We start from the raw sequence: 14,460 nt of genomic DNA, 5'->3' as shown, positions 1-14,460 counted from the left end.
CTGGCTGTGTCTGGGTATTACAGGGAGGTGATAATGGCTTGTGGTCACCCAGCTTTTCCAGGAGCAGACACCGCCAGCTCCTCACCTTATTGTGGCACCAGCGCCGCAGACACTTCTTGTCGCTTGCCTCCTTCAGGTTTTGCTCCTTACTGACACACACGGCACAGGTACCACAGTCTTCCTTCATGCAGCAGCCCGGGCAGCGGCCACACACCCCTCCCTGGGGGCACAACAGGACACACATTATAGGGGGGCCGCGGCCATCTACACCCCTTCATTATTACAGGAGGTCAGGAGATTCTGCCATCATCCTACTATAAACTTTAATCTATTTTATACTATTTCCAATAACTCTGCTTGCTGCCATGGAATGCAAACCCATCCTGGACTAGTCCTGAGTTTTTGTTGCAATGTATCAGTGTAGGCAATAGTTATTCGCCTGAAATCCAGGCGAAGGGAGAGGGGATTGTCTACACTGATACACTGCAACGACAGGCTCAGCTGTGTGAGCAGGAACAGGTCTTAAAGCTTTTCAGCGCCAAGTCTCGTCACCCTTTCCAAGATTTCTGATCGCTTTAAATCCCTGAGATGTTGGAAACAGAGAATTGACATCCAGCTCACAACACAGCTGAGACACCCGTTACAGTGTATCAGAGCAGGTGAGTGCTATTAGTCTGTAGTCCAGGAGGATAGGATTGTCTACTGATACATTGTAACGACTCGCTCAGCTGTGTGACTATTTCTGGTGATTATTTTCATTCATTAAAGCAAGCAGATGTGTTGGATACAGTAATGAATTGGAACAGCGAGTATATTAGCAAGGTGCAGCCCCCCACCCACCATACTTCTATTTTGACTGAAGCCCCCACTGACTAAACCTGCCTGACTACCACCACCATCATTCATCTACAGGATTGATTTGTCAGACCTTCCTGATGACCTGCAGGCAGCGTCGTCTCACACACTTCCAGGAGCTTCCAAATTCGGGGTTCTGAGAGCGTAGGAGGCACACAGAGCAATGCCCGCAGTTCTCCGTCAGCCGGCAGGCGGTGCACGATCCGCAGCCGCTGGTCTGCAAGTCAGAGGGGGACGGATCAGAGAGGGCAGCCCCCGCAGGGTCCATCACACCAACGGAGCCCCTGGGCTGACACAAACAGACTCACCTTCAGCTGCTTGTTGTACGCCCGACGGGAGGCTGCACAGAACAGAAGTGTCACATTGTGTCAGGACCATGCAGAAACCACAGCAGCCCCACCAAATACTCTACAGCACTAGGACGAGGGTCTACATACAGAGATCTTACACCCAACAGTAAGGAAACCCCAAGGAAGCCGACAAGAAACCAACCAGACAGTCATTTCTAACTTCCAAGCTCACTGGAGGCCTCGACTACATAGTGTAGTTTGTAGTCTGTTACCATGGCGATGCATAAGACTGTGCAGGGCCTGCATACAGCACATAAGATTTTTTTTTTTTGCAAAGTTTCCCACTCCATCAACCCAACTCAAGAAAATGAGATCTAAGGGGTCACAACAAAGCAGGGTCTCCAATATTTGGGTGGGGAGGGGTCTTAGCTTATGACCCCCCACCATTGCCTCACCTCTGCAGTCCCCACAGTACCACCCCGTTTGCTTTGATTTGCCGAACTCAACTCCTGTAAACCATTCATGACAGCCGGAACAACACCTGAAAAACAAGCGGATACAGTCAGCAGGTAGGATATGGCAGGGTGGGTGACCGGCTCAGGATTCCTCCTGCCCTATATTATTATTATTATTTATTATTATTATAGCGACATTAATTCCATGGCGCTTTATATGTGAAAAAGGGGTATACATACAAGAACAATTACACTAATCTTGAACACAATGTGACAGCGACTGGTACAGGAGGAGCGAGGACCCTGCCCGCGAGGGCACACCATCTACGAGGGATGGGTGAGGATACAGTAGGTGAGGGTAGAGCTGGTCGTGCAGCGGGATGGTGGAGCGGTGGTTACTGCAGGTTGTAGGCTTGTCGGAAGAGGTGGGTCTTCAGGTTCCTTTTGAAGGTTTCCACGGTAAGCGAGAGTCTGATATGTTGGGGTAGAGAATTCCAGAGTAGGGGGGGATGCACGAGAGAAATCTTGTATGCGATTGTGGGAAGAGGAGATAAGAGGAGAGTAGAGCAGGAGATCTTGTGAGGATCGGAGGTTGCGTGCAGGTATGTAACGGGAGACTAGGTCACAGATATGCGGAGGAGACAGGTTGTGGATGGCTTTGTATGCCATGGTTAGGGTTTTGAACTGGAATCCCTGGGTAATGGGGAGCCAGTGAAGGGATTGACAGAGGGGAGAGGCTGGGAAATAGAGGGGGGACAGGTGGATTAGTCGGGCAGCAGAGTTTAGGATAGATTGGAGGGGTGCGAGAGTGTTAGAAGGGAGACCACAGAGCAGGAGGTTGCAGTAGTCGAGGCGGGAGATGATGAGGGCGTGCACTAGTGTTTTTGCAGATTCATGGTTGAGGAATGTGCGGATCCGGGAGATATTTTTGAGTTGGAGTCGGCAGGAAGTGGAAAGGGCTTGGATATGTGGTTTGAAGGAGAGATCAGAGTCCAGGGTTACCCCAAGGCAGCGAGCTTGTGGGACTGGGGAGAGTGGACAGCCATTGACTTTGATGGATAGGTCAGATGGGGGGGTTGAGTGAGATGGAGGAAAGATGTTGAATTCAGTTTTATCCATGTTAAGTTTTAGAAATCTAGCAGAGAAGAATGATGAAATAGGCGACGGACATTGTGGTATTCTTGTTAGTAGGGAGGAGATATCGGGTCCAGAGAGGTAGATCTGTGTGTCATCAGCATAGAGGTGATACTGAAGCCGTGAGACTCTATCAGCTGTACTAGGCCGAAGGTGTAGATGGAGAAGAGCAGGGGTCTGAACGTTGGGGGACACCGACAGATGGGGGGCGAGATGAGGAGGTGGAGTGTGAGTGGGAGACACTGAATGTCCTATCTGTTAGATATGAAGAGATCCAAGATAGGGCCAGGTCTGTGATGATGAGAGAGTCTGTAGTAAGAGGGAATGGTCCACTGTGTTGAAAGCAGATGACAGGTCCAGGAGGAGGAGGACAGAGTAGTGTCGCTTGGATTTGGCGGTTAATAGGTCGCTGGTGTCAGGGTAGTTTCAGTGGAGTGATGCGGTCGGAAGTCAGATTGTATATGTGCACACAGCAGATGGCATCCACTACGGCATCCTGCACTTACCCCCTGGAATTTATGCGTGAAAGGAGATGATGGCAGGAAAATTGACAGATGCCCATATGCCGCCATCTATCTCCAAGCAAGTCGCTGCTGTGACTTACGCAATGTGAGACGGCTCCTCATCCTTCCCATTCTGCAGGTCTTGGTCGGGCTCCACAGGAGGGGGCAACTCCTGCTTCTTTTTAGCCTGAGAGTTGGCCGTGCACTTTGGGTGTTTTCGGCTGTACTTCCTAAGAGGTTTCCTCTATGGGGGAAAAAGGAGAATAGTGATTGACACAAGGGGATGTAAGAGATCGCTGACCACAGTAAATCAAATCTTTCTAATAAAACGCCATACCTGTCCACAGGTCGGATCTGGTACTGCAGCTTTAGTTCCATTGAAGTGAATAAGACTGAGATGCAGTACCACTTACAACCGGACCATAGGTGTGGCGCTGTTGTACCAGCTCAGCTACTATTCCTACTATTGCTTGCCCTTGCTTCATTGTCAAACTCTGTTGTGTCCGGCGACGATCTCTGCCGGCACAGATCAATCACGGACCTCCGCTGACGTCACGTCAGTGGAACTTCTGGCTTGATGCTGAAAGACAGCCGGCACTCCGCTGCCTAATTGGGGGGAGCCGGCTGTCAATCAGCATGACGCCAGTAGTCCCGCCCTCTCAATAGGAAGTGAAATTGCTGCTCTGTCGGCGGAGCAGCTGAATCTCCAGCAGGAGCGGTCAAGGACCGATGCCGGCTACATCAGGCAGGTAGTTGCTTGATTAACTACTACATGCCAGTTATTACTTAAAGGGGTTGTCACATGAACAAAAGTTTATTTTAATCAATAGATCTTGGAATGATAATAACTTCCACAATTGGATGTGATTAAATAAAATGTTCCTGTGCTGAGATAATCCTATAAATGTGCCCCTGCTGTGTACTGTGTAATGGCTGTATCTGACTGTACAGGAGCATGGTCTGATCATACCACAGAGGATTCTTTGAAATAAAACATTGTTTAAAAACAGGCAGGGAAATGTTTTATCTCACAATAAGAATCCTCTGTGATCCCCTGCTGTAATGTCTGTATACTCTTTTGTTTCCTCCCTGCCCAGGAGCTGTGGTATGATCAGACCATGTTCCTGTATGGTCAGACACAGCCATTACACAGTACACAGCAGGGGCACATTTATAAGATTATCTCAGCACAGGAACATTTTATTTAACCACATCCAATTATGGAAGTTATTATTGTTCCAAGATCTATTCATTAATATGAACTTTTGTTTATGGAAAAACCCCTTTAAGCACTTTTTTTTTTTTTTTAAGTCGCAGATATCCCCTTTATTCCTGGTATAGGCAAAAGTCTCCATATTTAACAGAGAGCCCAACACACAAAACTCAGATAAGAGTAGCACTAAGGGTCCTGGAGCGGAGACCCCCACCATCATGACGGACAGATGTAGCCTCCGATGATTTTGCTTTTTTTACCTGATCCGCTGGTAATAACGCCCCGCTCTTGAAATCAAAACGTGACAGGTCCACGGCGTCCCCAAGGTATTTGGCCAGCTCATTCCTGCTCCGGAAGCGTTGTCCTACGGGGCTAAAAGAGAAGGAATAAGAGAGGAGGATCCTCACCATCCGCCATCACTCAGCTTCTGCAGTAAACAAGGTCTGGGCATCACTGGAGAATCCAAACCTGGGAAAGCTGGGTGAACGTTCATTTGGTGGCCACTCACTTCCAAGGATAGGAAAGCTGCATTAACATGATAACCAATGTAGCCACAAACGTGCTTGTGTCACCCAATATTCCCGGCGTCCTGATCTGCCTATTTCCATACTGTGCCATTCAAAAGCCAAGAAGGCTGGGTGACGGCACCAATAATGGCAGCTGCCCGCTCTCCCTGGGTCAGGTATGACTATGAATGGCGGCATGTTTAGCCCCAGTCCCCGAATCCATCATACCTCTGATAGTAGGTGTCCGACTGCCCCGAAGATGCTCCGGATTTGCGGACGACGGTCCGTCTCTTCCAGCCGGGCCCCAGAATGGGCCAATCCACCCAGCCCTCGGACATGGTGCAGGGCGACGCCTGAGACAATAAGAGGAGATGATCAATGACGCTGGAAGTGTGGAGCAGCTGCAGTAATACGCCATGGAGGAGGGGGACTCACGCTGGAGACACACATGGATGCTCCGCTCTCCGGAGCCTCTGACTCACTACATTCCTGCTGCTCCAGCCCACAACACCGAGCTGCGGAGGAAGTGGAGCAGACAGGAACACCCTGCAATGCTGGGAGCCAGCCCCGGCCTCTAGCAACTTATCCCTGCACGCAAGGCAACTCCAACCCCCAGCATGCCCAGCCCTGGCCTATAGCAACTTATCCCTGTACACAAGGCAACTACAACCCCCAGCATGCCCAGCACTGGCCACTAGCAACTCATCCCTGCACGCAAGGCAAGTGCCTGCTGGGAACTACAACTCCCAGCATGCCCAGCACTGGCCTCTAGCAACTTATCCCTGCACGCAAGGCAACTACAACCCCCAGTATGCCCAGCACTGGCCACTAGCAACTCATCCCTGCACGCAAGGCAACGTCCTGATGGGAACTACAACCCCCAGCATGCCCAGCACTGGCCACTAGCAACTCATACCTGCACGCAAGGCAACGTCCTGATGGGAACTACAACCCCCAGCATGCCCAGCACTGGCCACTAGCAACTCATACCTGCACGCAAGGCAATGGCCTGACGGGAACTACAACCCCCAGCATGCCCAGCCCTGGCATCTAGCAACTCATCCCCGCTCACAAGACAAGCGCCTGCTGGGAACTACAACCCCCAGCATGCCCAGCACCGGCCTCTAGCAACTCATCCCTGCACGCAAGACAACGGCCTGACGGAACTACAACCCTCAGCATGCCCAGCACTGGCCTCTAGCAGATCATCCCTGCACGCAAGGCAACGGCCTGCTGGGAACTACAACTCCCAGCATGCTCAGCACTGGCCTCTTGCAATTCATCTCTGCATACAAGGGAAGAGCCTGATGGGAACTACAACTCCAAGCATGCCCCGCCAGTCAGCACTGGCCTCTAGCAGATCATCACCACATGCAAGGCAGAGAACTGCAATTCCCAGCATGCCCTGTAAGCCAGTACTGGCCTCTACCAGCTCATTCCTGTGATACTGGGAGTTATAGATTCCCTGCTGAAAGACGGTTGCAAAATAATGCAGTAAATCAGATCACGTCCCGACATCTGCTCTGTACTGCAGCCGCGGACATCGGCTCATCCAGATATCCAACATGGCCGCCAGCACCCTACAGGGAATCTTACTATCAGCTTTAAGGGTTTTTCCCTTTCTGTCTGTAGATGACATTTTGGGCCTAGACTAAGCAACAACAAGCAAAGCTGAAGTGTAAAGCATGGTGGAGTGCCAAAAGCCTACGTACTATTACAACAGATGCTATAAGGTGCCACTTATCAGCTGAAAGATAAATTACAGGAGGGCTATAATCTGACCGCCTGTCCTTGCAGGCCCCGTCCTAGCATGCCATGTGATCTTTAAACTGGTGGGAAACTACAAATCCCAGCAAACTCCTGAGATTGCACGGTGATGTTTTTTGTACACTGGAGAGACCCTTTAAAAAGACCCTTCACTCTGCAGAAGTAGTGCAAGTGGTAGAAATAATGGTGGCAGAAGTAGTAATAGTAATGGTGGTGGTAGTAGTAATAGTAATGGTGGTGGTAATAGTAATAGTGGTGGTAGTAGTACTAATGGTGGTAGTAGTAATAGTAATGGTGGTGGTAATGGTGGTGGTAATAGTAATAGTGGTGGTAGTAGTACTATTGGTGGTAGTAGTACTATTGGTGGTAGTAGTACTATTGGTGGTGGTAGTAGTACTATTGGTGGTGGTAGTAGTACTATTGGTGGTAGTAGTAATAGTAGTGGTAGTAATAGTAATGGTGGTGGTAGTAGTACTATTGGTGGTAATAGTACTATTGGTGGTAGTAGTACTATTGGTGGTAGTAGTAATAGTAATGGTGGTGGTAGTAATAGTAATGGTGGCGGTAATAGTAATGGTAATAGTACTAATGGTGGTAGTAGTAATAGTAATGGTAGTAGTACAATTGGTGGTAGTAGTAATAGTAATGGTGGTGGTAGTAGTGCTATTGGTGGTAGTAGTAATAGTAATGGTGGTGGTAGTAGTAATGGTGGTGGTAGTAGTAATGGTGGTGGTAGTGGTAGTAGTAATGGTAATGGTGGTGGTAGTAGTAATAGTAATGGTGGTGGTAGTAGTAATAGTGGTGGTAGTAGTACTAGTAATGGTAGTAGTACAATTGGTGGTAGTAGTAATAGTAATGGTGGTGGTAGTAGTAATAGTAATGGTGGTGGTAGTAATGGTGGTGGTAGTAATAGCAGTGGTAGTAGTAGTACTATTGGTGGTAGTAGTAATAGTGGTAGTAATAGTAATGGTGGTGGTAGTAGTACTATTGCACAGGAGGAGGGGAATACAGTGATAGGCAACAGTATATAAATAGGAGGAGGGATATACAGTGTTTGTGTGGGCTTCCTCCCACAGTCCAAAGACATACTGATCGGGAATCTAGATTGTGAGCCCCAATGGGGACAGCGATGATAATGTCTGTAAAGTGATGTGGAATTAATGGCGCTATATAAGTGAGTAAAATAAATATATATATATATATATATATATATATAGCTACAGTACAGACCAAAAGTTTGGACACACCTTCTCATTTAAAGATTTTTCTGTATTTTCATGACTATGAAAATTGTACATTCACACTGAAGGCATCAAAACTATGAATTAACACATGTGGAATTATATACTTAACAAAAAAGTGTGAAACAACTGAAAATATGTCTTATATTCTTGGTTCTTCAAAGTAGCCACCTTTTGCTTTGATGACTGCTTTGCACACTCTCGGCATTCTCTTGATGAGCTTCAAGAGGTAGTCACCGGAAATGGTTTTCACTTCACAGGTGTGCCCTGTCAGGTTTAATAAGTGGGATTTCTTGCCTTATAAATGGGGTTGGGACCATCAGTTGTGTTGTGCAGAAGTCTGGTGGATACACAACTGATAGTCCTACTGAATAGACTGTTAGAATTTGTATTATGGCAAGAAAAAAAAGCAGCTAAGTAAACAAAAACGAGTGGCCATCATTACTTTAAGAAATGAAGGTCAGTCAGTGCGAAAAATTGGGAAAACTTTTAAAGTGTCCCCAAGTGCAGTTGCAAAAACCATCAAGCGCTACAAAGAAACTGGCTCACATGAGGACCGCCCCAGGAAAGGAAGACCAAGAGTCACCTCTGCTTCTGAGGATAAGCTTATCCGAGTCACCAGCCTCAGAAATCGCAGGTTAACAGCAGCTCAGATTAGAGACCAGGTCAATGCCACACAGAGTTCTAGCAGCAGACACATCTCTTCAACAACTGTTAAGAGGAGACTTTGTGCAGCAGGCCTTCATGGTAAAATAGCTGCTAGGAAACCACTGCTAAGGACAGGCAACAAGCAGAAGAGACTTGTTTGGGCTAAAGTACACAAGGAATAGACATTAGACCAGTGGAAATCTGTGCTTTGGTCTGATGAGTCCAAATTTGAGATCTTTGGTTCCAACCACCGTGTCTTTGTGCGACGCAGAAAAGGTGAACGGATGGACTCTACATGCCTGGTTCCCACCGTGAAGCATGGAGGAGGAGGTGTGATGGTGTGGGGGTGCTTTGCTGGTGACACTGTTGGGGATTTATTCAAAATTGAAGGCATACTGAACCAGCATGGCTACCACAGCATCTTGCAGCGGCATGCTATTCCATCCGGTTTGCTTTTAGCTGGACCGTCATTTATTTTTCAACAGGACAATGACCCCAAACACACCTCCAGGCTGTGTAAGGGCTATCTGACCAAGAAGGAGAGTGATGGGGTGCTACGCCAGATGACCTGGCCTCCACAGTCACCAGACCTGAACCCAATCGAGATGGTTTGGGGTGAGCTGGACCGCAGAGTGAAGGCAAAAGGGCCAACAAGTGCTAAGCATCTCTGGGAACTCCTTCAAGATTGTTGGAAGACCATTTCCGGTGACTACCTCTTGAAGCTTATCAAGAGAATGCCAAGAGTGTGCAAAGCAGTCATCAAAGCAAAAGGTGGCTACTTTGAAGAACCTAGAATATAAGACATATTTTCAGTTGTTTCACACTTTTTTGTTAAGTATATAATTCCACATGTGTTAATTCATAGTTTTGATGCCTTCAGTGTGAATGTACAATTTTCATAGTCATGAAAATACAGAAAAATCTTTAAATGAGAAGGTGTGTCCAAACTTTTAGTATGTACTGTGTGTGTGTCATATATATATATATATATATATATATATATATATATATATATATATATATATATATATATATATATATATATATATATATATATATATATATATATATATATATATATATATACACACACACACTTAACCAACTCCAAGACGCCCTCCAAGACAACTCCTTCTGGGAACTATGGAACCACATGGGCACAAAAAGCAACATCCATATTCCATAAGGTGTAGAAAAGCCAGCGGCCTGGATAGAATCCCACGAGAAATGCTGAAGTACAGCCCACCAGAAATAAAGGCTGCAATGGCTAAACTGTTCAACATCGTGCTGAGCGCTGGCTACTTCCCTCACACCTGGAACCAAGGCCTCATCTCACCCATCCACAAGAGTGGGGACAGGTATGACCCTACCAACTACAGAGGAATATGTGTCAGCAGCAACCTGGGAAAACTGTTCAACAGTATCCTGAACAAGAGGATCCTCCATTTCCTCACCGAACACAACGTCCTCAGCAAAAGCCAAGCAGGTTTCATGCCAAACCACCGCACCACCGACCACATCTACACCCTGCACAGTCTGATTCAGAGTCACGTCCACAACACAAAGCACGGGAAGATATACGCTTGTTTTGTACACTTTAAAAAGGCCTTTGACTCAATATGGCACCCGGGTCTGTTCCTGAAACAGCTGGAGAGCGGAATAGGAGGAAAGACCTACGATGTCATCAAAAGCTCCTACACTGAGAACCGCTGCAGCGTGAGGGTGAACGGGAAAAGAATGGCTGATTTCCAGCATAGCCGAGGAGTCACACGGAGCTGCAGCCTAAGTCCAACGCTTTTCAACATCTTCATCAATCAGCTTGCCACTGCCCTGGAATCCTCCGCGGCACCAGGTCTCACACTCCATGACGCTCATCTGTATGCAGATGACCTACTGCTGCTGTCACAAACTGAGAAAAGTCTCCAAGACCACCTGAAAATCTTGGAGAAATTCAGCTCCACATGGGCATTACCCATCAACCCAAACAAAACCAACATCATGGTGTTCCAGAAGAGAAAGACAAGATTGGACCAGCACCCTTCATTAATGCTAAACAACTGCGCTCTCACAGAAACACCTACCTGGGCCTGGAAATTCACCGGTCAGGGAGCTTCAAACACGCCATAGAGACCCTGAAGGACAAGGCCTGCAAAACCTATAATACCATCCGTAGGAAACTCTACTATTTGAAGCCGCCAGTGAGGGTCTAGCTAAAAATCTTCGATGCCATCATCACCCCAATCCTCCTGTACGGCAGCGAAGTCTGGGGTTCTCACACATACCCAGACTGGTCAAGGTGGGATTCCAGCCCAACAGAAATATTCCACCTGGAATTCTGTAAGCACCTTCTCCAGGTCCATCGGAGCACCACCAACAGTGAATGTCGGGCTGAGCTGGGCAGATTCCCACTGCACCTAGCAGTCCTGAAGAGGGCACTGTCCTTCCAGTCTCACCTACATATTAATAATCCAAGCTCCCATCACCATAAAGCCCTGCTACATAAACCCACCTCGACCAAACCCAACCTGACCGAAACAACAACCACAGCAGCCTGACAAAAGCCAGAATCAGGAAGATGGTAGACGAAGGCCAGGAGAGAATTGTCAGTGACTGGAGGAACTATATCATCGCCTCACAGAAACTGACCATGTACCGGAGTCTACAGAGAGAATACAGACTGACTCCATACCTGGAGAAACTCCCGGACCCCAGAAAAAGCCAGATCCTGAGCTGCTATAGACCCTGTGCCCACAATCTGGCCATTGAGGTTGGCCAGCTCACACAGAGCTACAAGCCCAGAGAAGACAGACTGTGCCCACACTGTGACCTGGAAGCCCTGGAGGATGAGACTCACTTCCTGCTACACTGCACCAAATACTCAGCAGTGAGGGACACTCACTTCAAGAGAATCTCTGATCTCTGCCCGGATTTCAACTCCATGAAGGAGGAAGAGAAAACATATATCCTGCTGGGGGAAGAAGAGCAAGCGGTGGAGATAGCAGCGCAGTATGTGAACGCATGCCATAGGCTGCGAGAAAGAGGACTGTGATACGTCATGGCCTTCCATAGCCCCCACCCTGGACGTGTCTCATCCATCACCCCCACAGAGTGTGAGTGCGCCTCATCCATCACCCCCACAGAGTGTGAGTGCGCCTCATCCATCACCCCCACAGAGTGTGAGTGCGCCTCATCCATCACCCCCACAGAGTGTGAGTGCGCCTCATCCATCACCCCCACAGAGTGTGAGTGCGCCTCATCCATCACCCCCACAGAGTGTGAGTGCGCCTCATCCATCACCCCCACAGAGTGTGTGTGCGCCTCATCCATCACCCCCACAGAGTGTGTGTGCGCCTCATCCATCACCCCCACAGAGTGTGTGTGCGCCTCATCCATCACCCCCACAGAGTGTGTGTGCGCCTCATCCATCACCCCCACAGAGTGTGTGTGCGCCTCATCCATCACCCCCACAGAGTGTGAGTGCGCCTCATCCATCACCCCCAGAGTGTGAGTGCGCCTCATCCATCACCCCCAGAGTGTGAGTGCGCCTCATCCATCACCCCCAGAGTGTGAGTGTGTGCGCGCCTCATCCATCACCCCCAGAGTGTGAGTGTGTGTGCGCCTCATCCATCACCCCCAGAGTCTGAGTGTGTGTGCGCCTCATCCATCAACCCCAGAGTGTGAGTGTGTGTGCGCCTCATCCATCACCCCCACAGTGTGAGTGCGCCTCATCCATCACCCCCAGTGTGAGTGCCTCATCTATCACCCCCAGAGTGTGAGTGTGTGTGCGCCTCATCCATCACCCCCAGAGTCTGAGTGTGTGTGCGCCTCATCCATCAACCCCAGAGTGTGAGTGTGTGTGCGCCTCATCCATCACCCCCACAGTGTGAGTGTGTGCGGCTCATCCATCACCCCCACAGAGTGTGAGTGTGTGTGCGCCTCATCCATCACCCCCACAGTGTGAGTGTGTGCGGCTCATCCATCACCCCCACAGAGTGTGTGTGCGCCTCATCCATCACCCCCACAGAGTGTGAGTGTGTGTGCGCCTCATCCATCACCCCCAGTGTGAGTGTGTGTGCGCCTCATCCATCACCCCCAGTGTGAGTGTGTGCGCCTCATCCATCACCCCCACAGAGTGTGAGTGCCTCATCCATCACCCCCAGTGTGTGAGTGTGTGTGCGCCTCATCCATTACCACCACAGAGTGTGTGTGCGCCTCATCCATCACCCCCACAGAGTGTGAGTGCGCCTCATCCATCACCCCCACAGAGTGTGTGTGCGCCTCATCCATCACCCCCACAGAGTGTGAGTGTGTGTGCGCCTCATCCATCACCCCCACAGAGTGTGAGTGCACCTCATCCATCACCCCCAGAGTGTGAGTGTGTGTGCGCCTCATCCATCACCCCCAGAGTGTGAGTGTGAGTGCGCCTCATCCATCACCCCCACAGAGTGTGAGTGTGTGCGCCTCATCCATCACCCCCACAGAGTGTGAGTGCCTCATCCATCACCCCCACAGAGTGTGAGTGCCTCATCCATCACCCCCACAGAGTGTGAGTGCCTCATCCATCACCCCCACAGAGTGTGTGCGCCTCATCCATCACCCCCACAGAGTGTGTGCGCCTCATCCATCACCCCCACAGAGTGTGAGTGTGTGTGCGCCTCATCCATCACCCCCACAGAGTGTGAGTGTGTGTGCGCCTCATCCATCACCCCCACAGAGTGTGAGTGTGTGTGCGCCTCATCCATCACCCCCACAGAGTGTGAGTGTGTGTGCGCCTCATCCATCACCCCCACAGAGTGTGAGTGTGTGTGCGCCTCATCCATCACCCCCACAGAGTGTGAGTGTGTGTGCGTCTCATCCATCACCCCCACAGAGTGTGAGTGTGTGTGCGTCTCATCCATCACCCCCACAGAGTGTGAGTGTGTGTGCGTCTCATCCATCACCCCCACAGAGTGTGAGTGTGTGTGCGCCTCATCCATCACCCCCACAGAGTGTGAGTGTGTGTGCGCCTCATCCATCACCCCCACAGAGTGTGAGTGTGTGTGCGCCTCATCCATCACCCCCACAGAGTGTGAGTGTGTGTGCGCCTCATCCATCACCCCCACAGAGTGTGAGTGTGTGTGCGCCTCATCCATCACCCCCACAGAGTGTGAGTGTGTGTGCGCCTCATCCATCACCCCCACAGAGTGTGAGTGTGTGTGCGCCTCATCCATCACCCCCACAGAGTGTGAGTGTGTGTGCGCCTCATCCATCACCCCCACAGAGTGTGAGTGTGTGTGCGCCTCATCCATCACCCCCACAGAGTGTGAGTGTGTGTGCGCCTCATCCATCACCCCCACAGAGTGTGAGTGTGTGTGCGCCTCATCCATCACCCCCACAGAGTGTGAGTGTGTGTGCGCCTCATCCATCACCCCCACAGAGTGTGAGTGTGTGTGCGCCTCATCCATCACCCCCACAGAGTGTGAGTGTGTGTGCGCCTCATCCATCACCCCCACAGAGTGTGAGTGTGTGCGCCTCATCCATCACCCCCACAGAGTGTGAGTGTGTGTGCGCCTCATCCATCACCCCCACAGAGTGTGAGTGTGTGTGCGCCTCATCCATCACCCCCACAGAGTGTGAGTGTGTGTGCGCCTCATCCATCACCCCCACAGTGTGTGTGTGTGCGCCTCATCCATCACCCCCACAGAGTGTGAGTGTGTGTGCGCCTCATCCATCACCCCCACAGAGTGTGAGTGTGTGTGCCTCATCCATCACCCCCACAGAGTGTGAGTGTGTGTGCGCGCCTCATCCATCACCCGCACAGAGTGTGAGTGCGCCTCATCCATCACCCGCACAGAGTGTGAGTGCGCCT

At 50.0% G+C, this 14,460-nt stretch overlaps 1 protein-coding gene across 5 annotated transcripts in view; it reads right to left on the bottom strand.

Moving 5' to 3' along the window:
• The window catches only part of LOC141154473 (methyl-CpG-binding domain protein 1-like), a 32,614-nt gene that overhangs the window by 14,666 nt on the left and 3,488 nt on the right, over nt 1–14,460 (bottom strand). Inside the window, exons 1-8 of one of the 5 annotated variants that reach the window (XM_073640445.1) lie at nt 5,392–5,513; nt 5,185–5,309; nt 4,711–4,822; nt 3,339–3,481; nt 1,601–1,686; nt 1,164–1,195; nt 929–1,072; nt 86–220 (exon numbers count right to left, since the gene is read on the bottom strand). In XM_073640445.1, coding sequence (XP_073496546.1) covers nt 86–220; nt 929–1,072; nt 1,164–1,195; nt 1,601–1,686; nt 3,339–3,481; nt 4,711–4,822; nt 5,185–5,309; nt 5,392–5,406 — 792 coding nt within the window. In that variant the 5' untranslated portion in view covers nt 5,407–5,513. Of the gene's footprint in view, nt 1–85; nt 221–928; nt 1,073–1,163; nt 1,196–1,600; nt 1,687–3,338; nt 3,482–4,710; nt 4,823–5,184; nt 5,310–5,391; nt 5,514–14,460 lie in introns of those variants that run through there. The other 4 variants (XM_073640444.1, XM_073640443.1, XM_073640441.1 and 1 more) reach the window with 4 other exon arrangements.

Source organism: Phyllobates terribilis, unplaced genomic scaffold (assembly GCF_046119375.1).
Source record: "Phyllobates terribilis strain yellow unplaced genomic scaffold, ASM4611937v1 Scaffold_7__3_contigs__length_470593459, whole genome shotgun sequence".
In the NCBI taxonomy this organism is placed as follows: Eukaryota; Metazoa; Chordata; class Amphibia; order Anura; family Dendrobatidae; genus Phyllobates; species Phyllobates terribilis.
The sequence above is the reverse complement of the archived record's forward strand: the minus strand, read 5'-3'. Positions and strand labels throughout refer to the sequence as shown.